The sequence below is a fragment of the Apus apus genome, chromosome 3 (assembly GCF_020740795.1).
Source record: "Apus apus isolate bApuApu2 chromosome 3, bApuApu2.pri.cur, whole genome shotgun sequence".
Taxonomy (NCBI): domain Eukaryota; kingdom Metazoa; phylum Chordata; class Aves; order Apodiformes; family Apodidae; genus Apus; species Apus apus.
In genome coordinates, this window is record NC_067284.1 from 73,756,811 (window position 1) to 73,772,281 (window position 15,471).

General features: G+C 37.9%; 1 protein-coding gene across 3 annotated transcripts in view; it reads right to left on the minus strand.

Moving 5' to 3' along the window:
* Positions 1-1,685: 1,685 nt before the first annotated feature.
* Positions 1,686-15,471, minus strand: part of BABAM2 (BRISC and BRCA1 A complex member 2) — a 172,982-nt gene continuing 159,196 nt past the window's right edge. For all 3 annotated transcript variants that reach the window (XM_051614076.1, XM_051614075.1, XM_051614077.1), the window contains exon 12: positions 1,686-5,026. In XM_051614076.1, the coding sequence (XP_051470036.1) occupies positions 4,963-5,026 (64 nt within the window). In that variant the 3' untranslated portion in view covers positions 1,686-4,962. The remainder of the gene's footprint in view (positions 5,027-15,471) is intronic.

Here is a 15,471-nt window from a genome sequence, read left to right on the forward strand (position 1 = left end):
CAAGAATTGAGCTTTTGAACGTAAGGCAGGGAATAGAACAGGAAAAGCAGCACTAAAATCATCTACACACCATGACTTTTCAAGCCACATGCTTAGAAATATATGGCAGAATCCTTGAGTTCTTGCAGAATACTAGACTGCTAGTCTTGTATTTCTTAAGTAGCTAAAATTACTTGCATGTTTTTGATATTTTTGTTTACCATTCCCCAGCACAAAGTTTGAAATTATTCTCTGAACCTACAGGTGTCATTAAATAAAAATATTACAAAGCCCTATTCTGTTGATGTACATTATTCAGACTTTTACTGACTTTGCCCATAGGGACAAACCCTATTGTTGCAAAGTACAAACAGGAAAAGATATAGCTTAATCAATGGTTTATTTAGTGGCAGGCTTCCTTCAGAAAAGGAGAATATACTTTCCCCTTGCTGATGCTAAGACACAAATTAAGATTTGGTGCAAAAATGTATCCCGTGCCATCACTGTGATTATCCCCTCTGTTCTGGGTAACAACAGTCTTTCCTCAGAATTATTCTGCTGTGGAGAATACAATACTTGGCTCAATAAATAATAAAAAAAACCGTTTATCCTGAGTATTTTAACAGCAAGCAATTCTATACTTAATGTAGGCCCATAAGATGCCAGCACACTCCTTGTTGCCTCGCTAAAACATAAACCTCAAACTTGCTAAAAATAGCAATATCTAGTATGGATGAGATTCTCCCAAAACATTACAGACACTTGAAAAGAAAAACTGAGAAGGAGATGACTTAAGGAATTTTCTGTAACATTTAAGAAGTATGAAACATTGTAACCTTTAGGTTTAATGAGCATTACAATACATCAATTACAGAGACATAAGCAATTTAAGAGAAGAGCATTCACTGGCAGTCAGTTTGGCCACACACTTCATTTGCTTCACAGGGAAAGGACAGCACCCTGTAATTAACAGTCATGGTCAGAAGCCATGTCCAAAGCTTCTTACCTTCTCACAGCACGCCCTTCTCACAAAGCTGGAAGGGCAAGCAACTCCCCTTCCCCACTGATGAAGGACACTTCCCCTTCATCTCCACATACTGCTGCAGCACAGACGTGGTATTAGAAACATATTTCAGACCTGCAGGGGTGGCCCTCAGGTGCTACTACGGGTTTTCTCTTGCCTGCTGCTTCTCTGGTTAAGGGTACTTGACAGGAGGAGGAGGCTGTCCATGCCACAGTCCCTACTCACCACTTAAACAGGTTTTTGAGCTCTTCAAAACCCTCCGTCATGTATTAGAAGCCACTGCTTGACCAAGACTAACCAGACCTATTCCCTTCTTTCCTACATAATAAGTCTCTTTGTGCAAGATACCTCAAGCAAGACTTAAGATACTGCACTTCCTTGCTAAATCTCATTTCCTGACTGATTCACCAAAGATGCTTAATTGCCACCAGTGCCAGGCAGGATGAGAGAAAGGAAACAGACACAGAAACATGCCTAGTGAGGGCCTAACAAAGCAAAGGGAATCCATGCAAGTTCTTGCAACAACTTCTTCTCGAAACATGAGTCGAGTCTACTTCGTATACAAATGGGAGGATGTTCAAGGACACTGACAATACAAAAATGCTGCTGATTCAGCAAATGAAACATACTGATCAACAAAGTGGTGACCAACACAACAGAAAGATAAATAAAGGCCAAACTATACATGATAATAGTTAACTTTTATTTATTCTTCCAGCTGCTTGTCCGGTCTTTCCAGCAATTTCACAAAAGGTCTAACTTTGAATTTGAAAGGCTTGGTATTACTTCTAGCACATATGCAGATGAATAAAGGCTGGACTGTAAGTTCACACTTTAAGGACTTTCAGAAAATGGTGCGTTAATTTGGCTGAGTAACTAGAGACTCGCCACATTGTTTCGATAAAAATTATGACAGAGTACAATTCAGGCTTTTCAGTAAGTTCATAACATTGATATTTTTCTCCTATGTATCGTGGTCCTCATAAACCAAAGAAATGAGCCTAGGTCCAACTGCTCCTTTCAACTACATATATCACATAATAAGAAAAAAAGCACTGAAAGTCTCATTGCCATTAAACTGGCCACAATGGATATTATAATAAAACAGGAGATAAAAGAAATAACTCCCAACTTCCTAGATTACAACTTCTGTGGCTAATTTAAATGCCTTCAACAAATACTTGATAAAATTATTCAAACTAGCTCTCTTTTCTGATGTAGTATTTATATGGTAATCCTTCCAGAGAGAAGAGTTCACTCATTTCCACGTCTTTCCTCCCAACACCCCATTTGTAGGGCTAACACCCCCAAATACATTCTTCTGAGAACTGTCAGGAAGGGCTCCATAAAATACTGTGCAGGGCGAGTTGCTTTGAAATTAACAAAATGTTCATTAAGTGTAAGACAAATGCCTTTTCTTCTCATCTGAAAATTGATAGGCTTGCAGACTTCATCTTAAACACGAGCAGATCAGATTCTCCACTTATCTACCCTTTCCTTTCCTTTCCTTTTATTTTTCCAAAATAATTTTTTGTATTATGATGTATAATTAGTCTGAAGCTACTGGCTCATTTCCATATATGCTAGTGAAAAACTGGTGAAACTACTGAATTCAATATAAGGACTTGCTAGTTTAGGCTCCAAGTCTTTTCTTACACGGCTTCTAAAATTCATATTCCTTTAATAATAAAGCAGTCTTTTGTCCAAAATTAGTAGGACTGAAGTGAAGGATCCATTTTTGGTTGAAAACACCTATCAATTCAATAGAGCGGGCCTCTTTTTGAAATATTTTTCAATTGCTAGCCTTTGAAATATGGTAATTTCTGAAAAGATAAAAAAATTACTGGTGCCATGTGGACAAGCAGGTATATATCAATCACTGTGTTCATGAGGCAATCGCTACAACACTAAATCAAACACACGTTTATAAAATGCAGTATTCCAGGAATCTACTGAGGCAACTTGAGGGTTTGGTTTTTACATTTTGAAGATGCTAGAGGCAGTTTCTATTGGATTTTGAACACTATGAGGACCAATGTTTTTCATCAGCCATCCTCCTTCTCCCACCTCATTCACAAGAGCTGGCTTATTCTTGAACGTGTGTGAGTAGCTTTGATTTTTACCTGCAGAAATGCAGATATAAGATTCTCCCCGTATACTGATCAATGTCTGGTTTTAGGCATTTAAGTTTGTTCCTTTATGTTTTTGCTATTGCCATAAACCCACTACCTTCCACATCTGCTCTAAGTCTTGGTTTGCATGCAAGAGTCTAATGCAACACCTCCACTGAGTAAACTGAGGCTCAGACCTTTGGAGCCATTCACAGCCCACAGATAAAGCAGCGAAGAGTCACGAGGGGGTGGGTCACAGGACAAAATATGGCCTCTCATCTGTAGATTTGCAATAAGGCTTCTGATTTTGTTTGCAGCTTGGTTTCCAGTCAAGAACTTCAGTATTAAACATAAAATTCTGCCTATAAACTAGCTAAAAATACCTTTAGTTTCTAGAGGCAAATTATCTGCATAATCCTTAATTATGAAGCTTCACTGCTCAAAACCTGTCTACATTTCTTAGTGGACATTCCCCTGGAAAGCACTATTTTTATGTTAAAAGAACAAGTTTTAGAAAGGGTAGGAGAACACTCCCAATCAAGTAAGTTGATGAGATTTCATTGCATAAGCAGACAGTGGTGCTACAGTGAATAATTTCAAATTAAATGTTTTCCAGTGCCATTGTATCATCTGCATACTATTAATCTAGTTCCTTATATTTCGCAGAAGTAGGACACATTTTCCATATGCCATTTATAAGCAACATACACTGTTAATTTTATTCCTTACTGGAAAGTACCCTGGTCTATTTACAAACTAATTTGGGAAGTGACATTGTGACAGTCAGACCCAAGTGGTGCATCTGACACAAGTGTGAAAGGAAAGATGAATAGGTGGGATTTTGCATTTGACATTTCAGAGTTAGGGAATTAATGTTTCCAGTTCTATACACTTAGAATTATTTCTGAGAAGACACGCTGAACTTAAGCATTAAGATACCTATAGCCCTACACTATTTCATCAGTGGTTTTCCAAGACATCCTTCACTCCTTTGTAGAATGTTTGCTTGCTAAGTATTTATGTTACTTGGAAAAATCACAAGTCTGTGACAGAGCTTTATTTTGTGATACTAATTTATGTAACTAGCTCCTTGCTCGTTGGTACTAAGAAGTAGAACTTCTTTGCAATGGCAAGGGGAGTTCAATAGAAAAACACCAGAACGGTACAAACAGAAATAAGAACAAAGCATAAAAGCATAGCATTTAATGTAGGATGAGCTTTGAACTGAAATATTCAAAAAACCCCACCCAAATCCTGCCATATTGATATTAGACCAACTTGAAAGGCACTGAGAATTGAACTGGCAACTCATACCCATGCCAGTGAGAAAAACAACCACAGCGAGAAGCAAACCTCCAAGGCAGAATATGGCACTGTACAGTCCATTAGGCATTCCTGGTACATATGGCAGCTTTATATTTTCTTAGGATACACTGGAAATGTTAACTAAATATACAAATCACATCTTATTTCCACGGAAAGAAAATAATCCAATTTACATCATCTGAAGACGAGGAAACAAGGCATAACATATGGGACACTGCTGGCACAAGAAAATGTTATCACACCAAAACACACCCTTTTAAATTTAATCCAGTAGATACATAAAGGAATGATGGTGACAGAGGCAAAGGGACAGGATGAATACCAAACACTCAAGTTTTAAACATGCTAATGAGGTTTTTGTTTTGGAAATCTGACAGGAACTGATGCTACCCAAACCATTTCAGAGGCAAGAAAGCACCTATCGAGACAGTCCAATCCATTTCCAGGCACTCTTCTTGTGGGCTGGCAGGACACATGCAGACTGAAGGATCTGTGCAGTATCATCTCCATGCCCAAGTCTGCCTAAAGCTTCCCATTAGCAAATGCTGCTTCCTGGAACTGAGGGACAAACGTTTTGAAATACGCCCTATTGAAAAAAAGAAAACACGTGGTTAGGAAGGAATAAACTTGGAACATGGTGTGTGCATGGACTCAGCCAGGGTTTCAGCAGAGAAGCACAATGTTAGCATGCTCAGTCTGTGCTCCTCTCACAAGCACACAGCAGATCCACACACTTCAGCTTTCTAGACCTATCAGCACTTCTCTCCTCAGGGTCCTCACCACTAACCTCTTAATGTGGTCATCAGTAACTTGACACTGTCAGAAGAGCCTGATGGACCATCCACATTTTATCCAGTGCAAAGCTTCAGAGATAAGCTGTATGATAGACTGAAAATCACACCTTTGAATGGCTCTAAAAGTAAGAAAAACTTCAGAGGAGCCGTAAGTGTGGCTATGCCACTGCCTGCAGCATTTTAAAACTGGGACTTTTTGATGCAGTTGATGTTCACCACGTTTCTGGGACAACAAGTTAGGGTTTTTTTCTCCTGTGTTGAAGAAAGTGTCACATACGGTACCAAAAGCCCAAACACAGAAAAGTTAACGCAGCAGGAAAATAATGAGGAGAAGTCAGCATATATGCAGGAGATAAGCTCCTTATCTGTCCCCTTACAGAAACCTTGACACAGCACAGAGTCACTGTCAATGGCAGTAGTTTACGTAAGACGCAGTGAATAAATACTAACACTTTGTATAAACTGTAATTCCTTTCCTTAGACTCTGAAGGTCAGAACATTAATCCTTTTAATTAAGATGTGCTTTGTATATTTTGGATCATCATCTGCCTTCTTAGAAATAATCAAGTGAGTCATAAATTCGTAAAATAAGCTGAACCCAAGTATCCACCACTGAGTTTGAACTGTACCTTTGAGTTTATTGCACTGAAATACTCAACCATGTAGTAAACATATTTTATATGTCCCAGTGATACCCTTTATTTGCAAGTAGTATTAGAAGCTGACTCATCATTCTGACTACTACTTTCTGCACCAAACTTTCACTTTCTCTACACGAAAAAAACCACAAAAAACCCCCAAACAATCCAAAGTGAGAATAGCTGCAACTATGTTCATTATGTTACTGATCACTCTGCTGGTGTTCCTCTTGAGGCAAACGTACACTGATCATCTTCACAATCATGATACATATTTAATAATTCAGCTAGAAGTTCTGGCAATCACCAAGAACCAATCAGCCCTCCTTACATCTGAAACAGTTGTAAGACCACAAAAGAAAAGGCTCTCCTCTCTTTGTGAAGTTATGCCTGGCAAATTAATTAACAGATATGTTCAGTCAGCTTTTGTACACAAGCTGTAAACAAACATGAGATGCCATCCAAAGGTTAACAGAGCAATAGAAAGTAAAAACATTTCTGGACTGAGAAGCTGAGCCCAGACACAGGAAAGAAAAACAGCAAAGGCAGCACACACATTTTACAGCATACACAGACTGTGCTGTGTATTTACAGACCACACTCTGATTTATTGAATCCAAGTTCAGAAAGCAGCCCCCATAATTATGCCGACAAAAGTGGTTGTTCAGCCTGGCACACATGCATACATACACCAGCTGAGAAGGGATGCCTGTCATCTCATCTTACCAGCTGAACGCCATTTCTGTATTTGTCTGTTTATAGCATATGTTTGAAACCACAGCCTAGGTATGTCCTGGTCAGCTCTATGTAATTTTGCTTGCTCAAGGAATATCACTTGCACAATGTCAATGCCACACTCTTATCATCCTTTTATTTCTTCTTGCATTATCTGCCAAGACTTTTAATTACATTTCTTCTCCTTGCTTATTTTAAGCAGCTTCTTCCTTCCCCTTTGACAGCCTCTCTCTACAGACTCTTCTTCCATGGACATGATCTTCTTACTGACTTGATGTTACTTAAACTTACTTCTTCCTAAACTGTAAAGATTCTTATTCTTTAAATAGAATATAAGCAGAAATATTTTCCTACATTTTATGTCTTTTCTGAAAGACCTTTATAGCATTTCTGTGCGTCCTCTTAAAACCACACTTGCTGCATTATATTTCAATGACTTTACTGTTAGGTAAATTCCAGAACGAATGCTTCTGATACCACATACATCCTCCCACACCATCTTTATCTACACCAGCATCCTTTCTTTTCACTGATTCCTGCAGTAGAGCTTGTATCCTTTGCTGCTAAGCTAAATCTAACACCTCCCTACATTCTGATCAGATGTACTATTTCAAAGAGAATGTTATTTCACTGGTAGTTCATATGAACCTTTTGGAGGTGTTCCATACACTACACAAATTCCATTAGTACTTCATAATTCGTGAACGTCTACTTTTTTCTTTCCATACTTTAAAGGACATGCTTCAGTTTGCCCTTATCATTTGTGGTCTTGTCCAGACTGACGCAAATATAGTACCACGTTTACCCAGGATATGTTCCTCCATTTCTGCTCCTCTCCCACACACCTTAGGTATTTGAGATTTAAAAAAAAAAATTGAAAAAAGAAAGGATAATTATAGTACATCACACACACCAAAAAAACTACACCCTTAACCTAAACCAAAAAAGACCCTATAAAGAGGCACAATATTCTTGATAGGACCATATCAGCTGCAGCACATTTAATAGACTGAAGAGGAAATATGGGGAAGTAGAAGGGAGGTCAAACTGCTTTGATATTAATGAACACTACACAAAAGGAGGGAAAGGCAAGCACTAATGTATAAAAGTAACAAGACATTTTCAGTGTATGTGAAGGAGTAGAACAAGCAGTAAAGACATTACTCATTACAGCTTGTCAGAATTTCCTTTAAAAAAACAAAACAAAAAACCCCAAAAAAACCCCAAACACATGCCTTTTTCAATAGAAAATTATTTTTTTACCCAGTTATGTGCATTTCTGTGAAATGCTAGTGAGTTTTCATCAGTGAAAAGAATGAAAAGAAAATGGTATTTTGGTTTATGTTGATCTGAAAAGAGATGTTCTGGTTTGCAGAACTGAGATTAAACAATCAGTTTGATATTAACTTGCTTATTTGCAGTCCAGCATCTTGGAGAGGCTACATCCAATCACACAGACAAGGCCCTGAAATCTTAAACATAAACAAAAAATCAGATGTAGTCTCTTTAAAGGACCCAGTCCATAAAGAATGCTGGGATAAATAATTAAAATTTCTGCTTCCAGTAGGCACTAACCTACTGTTAGCAGGTGCATTATACTGTCGCATTAACTCCATTTTTATAATTTTTATTTTCATGTTCCAAGCAAAATTTTTTTCAGAACTCTTTCTTTTCATCTAAAGTTTGGGACAAAACCATGTGATAAAATATTTCTTGTGAAACGGAAATTCTGACATTTTTTCTCCCCGGCAGAGATTACCAGTAAAGAGAAACAGAACAAGCACCAATTATTGGATGAGTAAGTTTCATCTATCAATCAACTGGCACTGAGGTCAAAATGCATGTGTTTCCAAACAAACAGGACCATGACATGGACATATATGGACATTATATTACAAAGGTTTACATGAAATAATTTGAAAGAAATATAATATTTTCTGAAGGATAACACTCTGCTACAGAATGGATAGTCAGGGCCTCTTTCATATGGAACACTATTCATTTTAGAAAGGTTTTAAATTGATTAAAAAAACACTCATACCTCTACTGAACATACAGGTACAGAGAAATCTTAAATGTAAACATGAACTTTGGGAAAAGATTAATTTCTCATACGCTATTCACGTAAATTTACATCCTCAATAACTTTCATCTGTGCTACACCACAGGAACTCACATAAAAATACCTAATTTTTTTGGTTTCAGACCCCTTGCCACATGACACTTTCAAGTTTCTCTGAAGTGTTTTGAAATTTCGATTTTTACATCCCCTAGGTAGGCTTTTCAGCTCTAGAGAACTGTTATTAAAAAAATTCAGTAATTGGAGTACCTGTTGAACTACACTGAAGATGCAGCAAGCTAACCTGACCTATGGTTTCTCTAGGCTGTCATGTGGGAGAAATCAGCCTTCCACCGATGCTTTTTCACCTTTTGGGGGAAACACAGCATTCTTTCTGTACTCTGCTTTACTTTACCATGTTCTTGGTGGGTCAGTATCACGCTTACAACAAGCTCAAAAGAGCTGCATAAAATGCTCCTTCAAGTACAGAGAACCTGGTTTGTACAAAGTCCACAGATATTCTTCACGTGAGTGTTGAGCAAAACGGCTCTGTATCCCTCTCATACTGGCTTAGATCTTAGCTTACACTGTGCTTAAAGAGTTGCTTTCTTTTCAGCTTAGAGTGGGTGCCAATCTTCATACAGATACAGGCACGTGTCTCACTCTTTGTTGAACGTCTTACTGTAAGAATCTTGTTTTTTGTCTATTGTTTTGGTTCTTTCAAATGGTCATTTTTCCAAGGTCAAGGTAAAAAGCTATGGGGTTTCTATGAATATTTTCTTCAGCACTCCATAAAACAACACATTTTGCTGTAGTTAACCACTATATACACTTGATATCTGAATTTCAGGTGCTACACTCAAGGACATCTGTTGAGAGCAAAGCACTTATCTTTCCTGCACCTTATTATTCAATGGAAAGGAAGTCTTGCTATTGCAAATGGTATCTGTTAACAGATTGTACAATTAGATCACTCGTTGTTTATGTGTTTTCTAGTGATATAAAACACTGAGTGTGGTACAAGGTCTCCAGAAGCCCACAGATGTCTAAATCCTAGGGGTGTGGGCTTGCAGCACTTAAAACATACTTGGCTCTAAATTCACATGCTTTTGTGAAATTTCATGCTAATTGTAATGTTTTTTCCAGTATAACTTAGTGCTAGGTTTTTAAAATACAGTTGGTAGAAAATCTACATCGACCACTTCATAACATCTTTTGCTTTCCAATTTCTATGCTGAAAATCTACAAAGATTTTCAATTATGCAGCTGCAACCTTCCATCAAACAACACTTTACACATATTTAGGGTCACAGAATTCTGAGACTGTAAGATATCTGGGTTTTGCTATTGCTTTGGCTTGACAGGTGCTATAGCCAACTTTACCATTCATTGTGTAATAAAGTCGAAAGATTTGTCTAGGTGTTTCTAATTCTCTTAAAATTTTCATGTTGGGAAATTTGGAGCAGAATACTGAGATTCAAACTCTGTGAGGAAAAAAGCGTACAAAATGGTGTACCAATGAGATTTCTGCTTTTTGTGTCTGGGACAAAGACATTCATCATGGGGTGGTGAATCATCTTCCTAAGTCATTCACAAAATAGATTCCCCTTAAACTCCCTGGTTGAAGAGTGCCAAGTGTTTCAGCACGCTCATCTCAAATTAATCTATGCTAGCTCTATTTGCACTAGCATGTTTTATGTCTCTCAGCTCAAGATGTGGGAAATTCAAGTGTCTTTTCCAACAAGAGATGATCTGAAAAAAAAGGAAGAGGATGAAATAATCTCAATGGTCCACATCAAGTACAGACTTAGCTGCACAGCTGTACAGCAATATGTCTACTACTAGCACAGTGTAGTCTGTCCCTGCACATTCTTTACTAGCAAATGAAAGCCCCTGAGCTGAAATCTTGATCTTTTCACAAAGATACATGGGCTGTCATTACTATTTCTCACTGTATGAAGTGTATGCACTGTGTTCCTTCTCATCAGAATACAGACTCAGGTTATTGTACTTGATTTTTTCCTACTATTGGCTTTGAGAGTAAATTTTATTCTTAAATACTACTCATTATTCCAATATTCTAATTAATTCTTATAAAATGTTTTTGTGACTATGGTTTAATTCTGAAAATATTAGGCTCTAATGATAGAACAAACAATGTATTCAAGACCATAGCAGCTAGTATATCTGAGAAATACATCCCTTTTCTTCTAGTCTAGGCAAGGCATACAGGAAAATGTGGGGTTCTTTCTTCAGCGTTTTCAAGCTAATATATCTAACTTGGGCAGGCACGCCTGTAGTTGTGGGGATCTCTAAATAGTTCTGTGTAACCCTTCCAAGTCTTCTGGAGTAGCATCTGCAGCTGGGAACCCTTCTTGTCAGGAGTCCTCTGTTGTCCGAATTGTGCAGTAGCTTTTTCTATCCTGCATTTCTTTTCTGCTGCATCCTAAAGGAACCACTGTAAGACATCTACAAGTTTCTTCCAATCCACAGAATCCTGACAGAAAAAAATCCAGTCCAGAGATGACTGATCTTCATAAATTAGCTAGAATAGCAACATCCTCCCCCCTTCCAATTAAGTTAGGTAAAAACAGGTACTAAGAAGAGGGTAGGTCAGAGTAAAGGACAGCCTGAGGCCTCTTGAGGTCTTTCACCTATTCCTCCTGGATTAGCATTATTATGCTGACACTTTGCAATGAAATCTTGCTGTATAAATTATTTCAACAGCATAGCCATATTAGAAATAGAAAAAGCTTCTCCTGGCTTTATCAGCGTTACCTGATTATTCACTTTTTGAAGTACAAAGTGTTTTTGTACGGAGTACACATACATATGCAATGTGCCTTTGTATTTTTATGTTCTTGTTGCAACTTGTTTTGACACAATGAAAACTTGTTTTGAAAATACCGAACACCTACAACAATACCTTTTGGGTGCCAGGCAAGAGGATTTGTCCTCTCGTGACTACACAGGCACAGCCAGCTGCTTTGATTTATGGAACCCCTAATTAATCTCCTGTATAGAAGATACTTACTATAAGACTCCAGAGTCTCTAGGATTTGCTGTTTATTTATAACAGAACAAAATCAAGGATGTCAACCTTTCCTTTTTTAATATAATTTTCTTTTCTTAAACTCCATTTGTCAGGAGCTATCTAATTCAACACGATTAGTACTAATTAACAAAAGGAATTTAAATTAATAAATTGTTATATTAATTCCACTTTTGTGTTTAGGTCATGCTCCATATGAGTGCTCATTAGGTCCGTAACAGGTGGTTATACCCTCCCTCCTGCATCTCTAGGCCTTGTGTTTAACAAGGGCTGAACGCAGAAGTGTGGAAATCTACTGAAAGCCCATTCTTTTCCTAGGCCTCATGCCAACATTTGAGGCATAGTTTTTCCCTTGTAAACTCAGACATGCAACATTTAAACCTCTTTGCTATTTTTACTCTATAAAACGCATTAAAAACTTATTTCCATTGGGCAGACCATGTTGTCTGTTTATTCACAGGCACTTCCTCAGCATTCCTCACCAGGCTCTCACAGCAGAGGAGAGTAACCCATTCTCCCGCTTTGGGATAACTACAGGGTAACAGGAGATGAATCCTAAGCCACACATTTTATGACATAAAAGAAAATGATTGTTAAAACAAATTATCTCCCTCTGCAGATCTAAGCTATTGCAGGGCTTGAAGTGACAACCAGTTCCCAGCACTCTAGCTTTTGGTTGCAGAGCTGGAATCGGGCTGCAGCAGGCAGGCCCATGACATGGCCAGGTGCCAAGGGACCAGAGCTCAGGAGCTGATGAAAATCAGGACAATCATGGCACGCACTAGGCAACTGGGAGGGAATCGCATTTCTAAACCACGATTCAAATCTGAACATCACTAAAACTTATTCAAGCACAGCAGCAGAATTACCAAAGTACCCTCCAGGATTTCTGCATTGCTTCAAATATACATAACAATACTTGGCACATTTTCATGTTTCTAAACTCACCGTCTCGATAGTATGCTCTTTGGGATGTGGTTTATAATTTCCTTACTAGGCAGCTTTATCTATAGCAAATATTTTGCTTTTATGTGAAACACAACGTCTACACAGTTCTCCATTTTATACATCTCCAAAACTGGCAATGCCAAGCAAACATATGAAGTGTTTATACAACAGCAAGACAATAGTTCTTAAATTACAGCTACTGTAACTGGCTAAACACACAAGTGTACAAAGGAGTCAGTGCACAATGCCATTATGCTGCTAGCAACCTTTTTTTTTCCAGGTGCCAAACAAATTCATCATGTAATCTCTTCCTCTTCCAATATTTCTGTCTCTCTACTGCCTTTTGCTGTGACTTATCTACAAGGAGTTTTGTAACCTCCTGTGATCAATTCCACCTGCCAGTCTACACAAGGCACTGACTGCAGCCAGGCTCATGAACAAGACAGTAATGAAGCATTGACAGAGCTGCAGGGCTGCAGTGGGCAGCCAACAAAATACACATTTTTAAGAAATACTGTTGACTTCAGCTCACTTAATTATACTACATGACAGAAAATAGTCTCCAGAATTACAAAGCAAAATGTACTACCAAAACCATAACAGGAAACACAAGTAGTTGAACTAGTGAAACTAAGTACAGATCTGGAGTTTAGACATTAAAATTCACTCAGGTCCAAAAGCTGCTTTCTGTATTTTACTGACAATGTCTTTTTTTCCTCCAGAATTTCTTGTTGGAGTTACTACCATCTCTGATTCAAGCCACACAGAAAGGTACAAGAAGCGGTTATATTTAGACATATTTTTCTATGGTTTGCTGATTGCAAAAGTAACAGGTGGCTTTACTCCACATGAAGCAAACAGAAATAAAAATTAAATTTTAATTTGGCTATACACTTGTGTCTCTGTTCCAAAAAACTATAATATCAATTGATTTTTTTAAAGTCAAGATTCAGCATAGCTCTGCTGTAAAAATTAAGATGACTTTGCTGCCTAACTTACCATAAAGCAAAATGAATCTTGACAATCTGATCAAATAATGAAACAACCATAAATATAACGACCTGACTAAAGGCAAAATATAAGCGAAGGGAGTTCTAGGCAACTGCTGCAGAGTCAGGACTGTAGATCATGATGTAGGGTGGCAATTAATGTTTATTTTAAAGCAACAGCTAAGTAGGGTCAACACTTTGCAAAAGATGGTTCCAAGAACATACATGCTTCCAAACACATGGACCTTTACTGACAACTACAGATAAAAGTGACAGCTACTGGACGTAATCTGTGCATACAGACCAAGGCCAGTAACTAAGCAAGCAATTTTTCTGAATTATCTGGAAATCAAAATTCTGCGATTTCCTCTCCTAAGTTTCTGATATAGATAGAAGGGCATTTACAAAGGTGTATTGCACAGAAATATCCCCAAAGCACAGTGCCTCTAAGTGTCCCAAGACACACATAGCAAAAGGAGCCTCTTGTTTTGAAAGTTTTATCAATGCCTTCTGCTTGCTAGTTCAAGAGATAAACACTTCACTTCCTTCACCTTCTCCACAGTGTACATAAATAGATTTGCTTCAGTCAGATGAAGTTTGTGGTCTTAGATCATAGCAAATTTTGCTTCTGCTTTCTTAACTTCCATTTTCCCCTGGGGATTACTCAGTGCTGGGGTAGTGGGTGTCTGCAAAGGGGGCACTGGAATATCTCTGTCACAGCTCGGTCACTCCACTTCCTTACTGGAGGATCATGAGAATGCTATTCCAAGGCCATAATGGAAAAACTCAATCTACATACAATGTTTTTAAATACAGTGCTTAATTCACAGGAAATTTCCAGTCTTATGATCTATAGTGTGACAAGCCTGCTCTATTTTTCCTATTTGCTTAAGTGCCACAGCCATATTTTTCCACTCCAGGTAAAGGTTAACTTCTTAAAGAGATACTGTTTATTCAAGACACTATTTCCTCCTATCTCAGCTACGTAAGTGCACATTTAACTCCACTGTTGGAGAGCAATTATTTAGCAAATTATTTAGTAGATTTGAAGGACACGGTCAATGCCACACAAGATGCAACTAGGGACCTCTTGTAAGTACAAAAGGCAGGGTGAGGAATGCAAAGAAATAAGAAGGGGGGAAAGCAGGGATGATATAATACGTAGGAGAAAGCAGAAAAGACTGGGTGAAGATACATTAAGAACTGAAGCTTGTAAGGAAAGACAAGTGTAGAGTTTCAAGAAGACAGGAGATCACAGAAGTAGTAACAGATTTGGAATTATCTTTAAAATATAATTGAATCCCTTAATTGTACTTTAGAGGCAGAAATGAAGGGTTATACCACAGATGCATCCATAACAAGTCTGAAAATCAGCATCCCTGAAAACAAAGACTGCTTGCAGGTGAAAGTACTCATTTCATCATGCCATCCGCTTTGCCTTGCCAGATTGCTTATCAACTGGGGCCAAAGGCAACATACCAAAACATAAAAGAAACCTCTTGGGATATTCATTAGGACAAACCAGTCAGAAGGAAAGGGATGAGATGCCATACAGCTGTGATTATATAAAACATATTAAAGAAGTTATTTCTCTTTGCTATTCAAAAGGGGTATGTTTGCTGTTAGAAGAGGAAATTCTCAAATGGTCAGAGTCCTCTCTGAACAGGGAAAACAGACAGAAATAAACTCTTAAAACTGGTATGTAAAAACAGAGTAAAGCAGATAAAAATGAATTTGAGGAACAAATTAGCTGTGGTCCTCCAAATAAAAACATGTCAAACAGTACAGAAATTGTCCCAAAATGAAGAAGAACGCT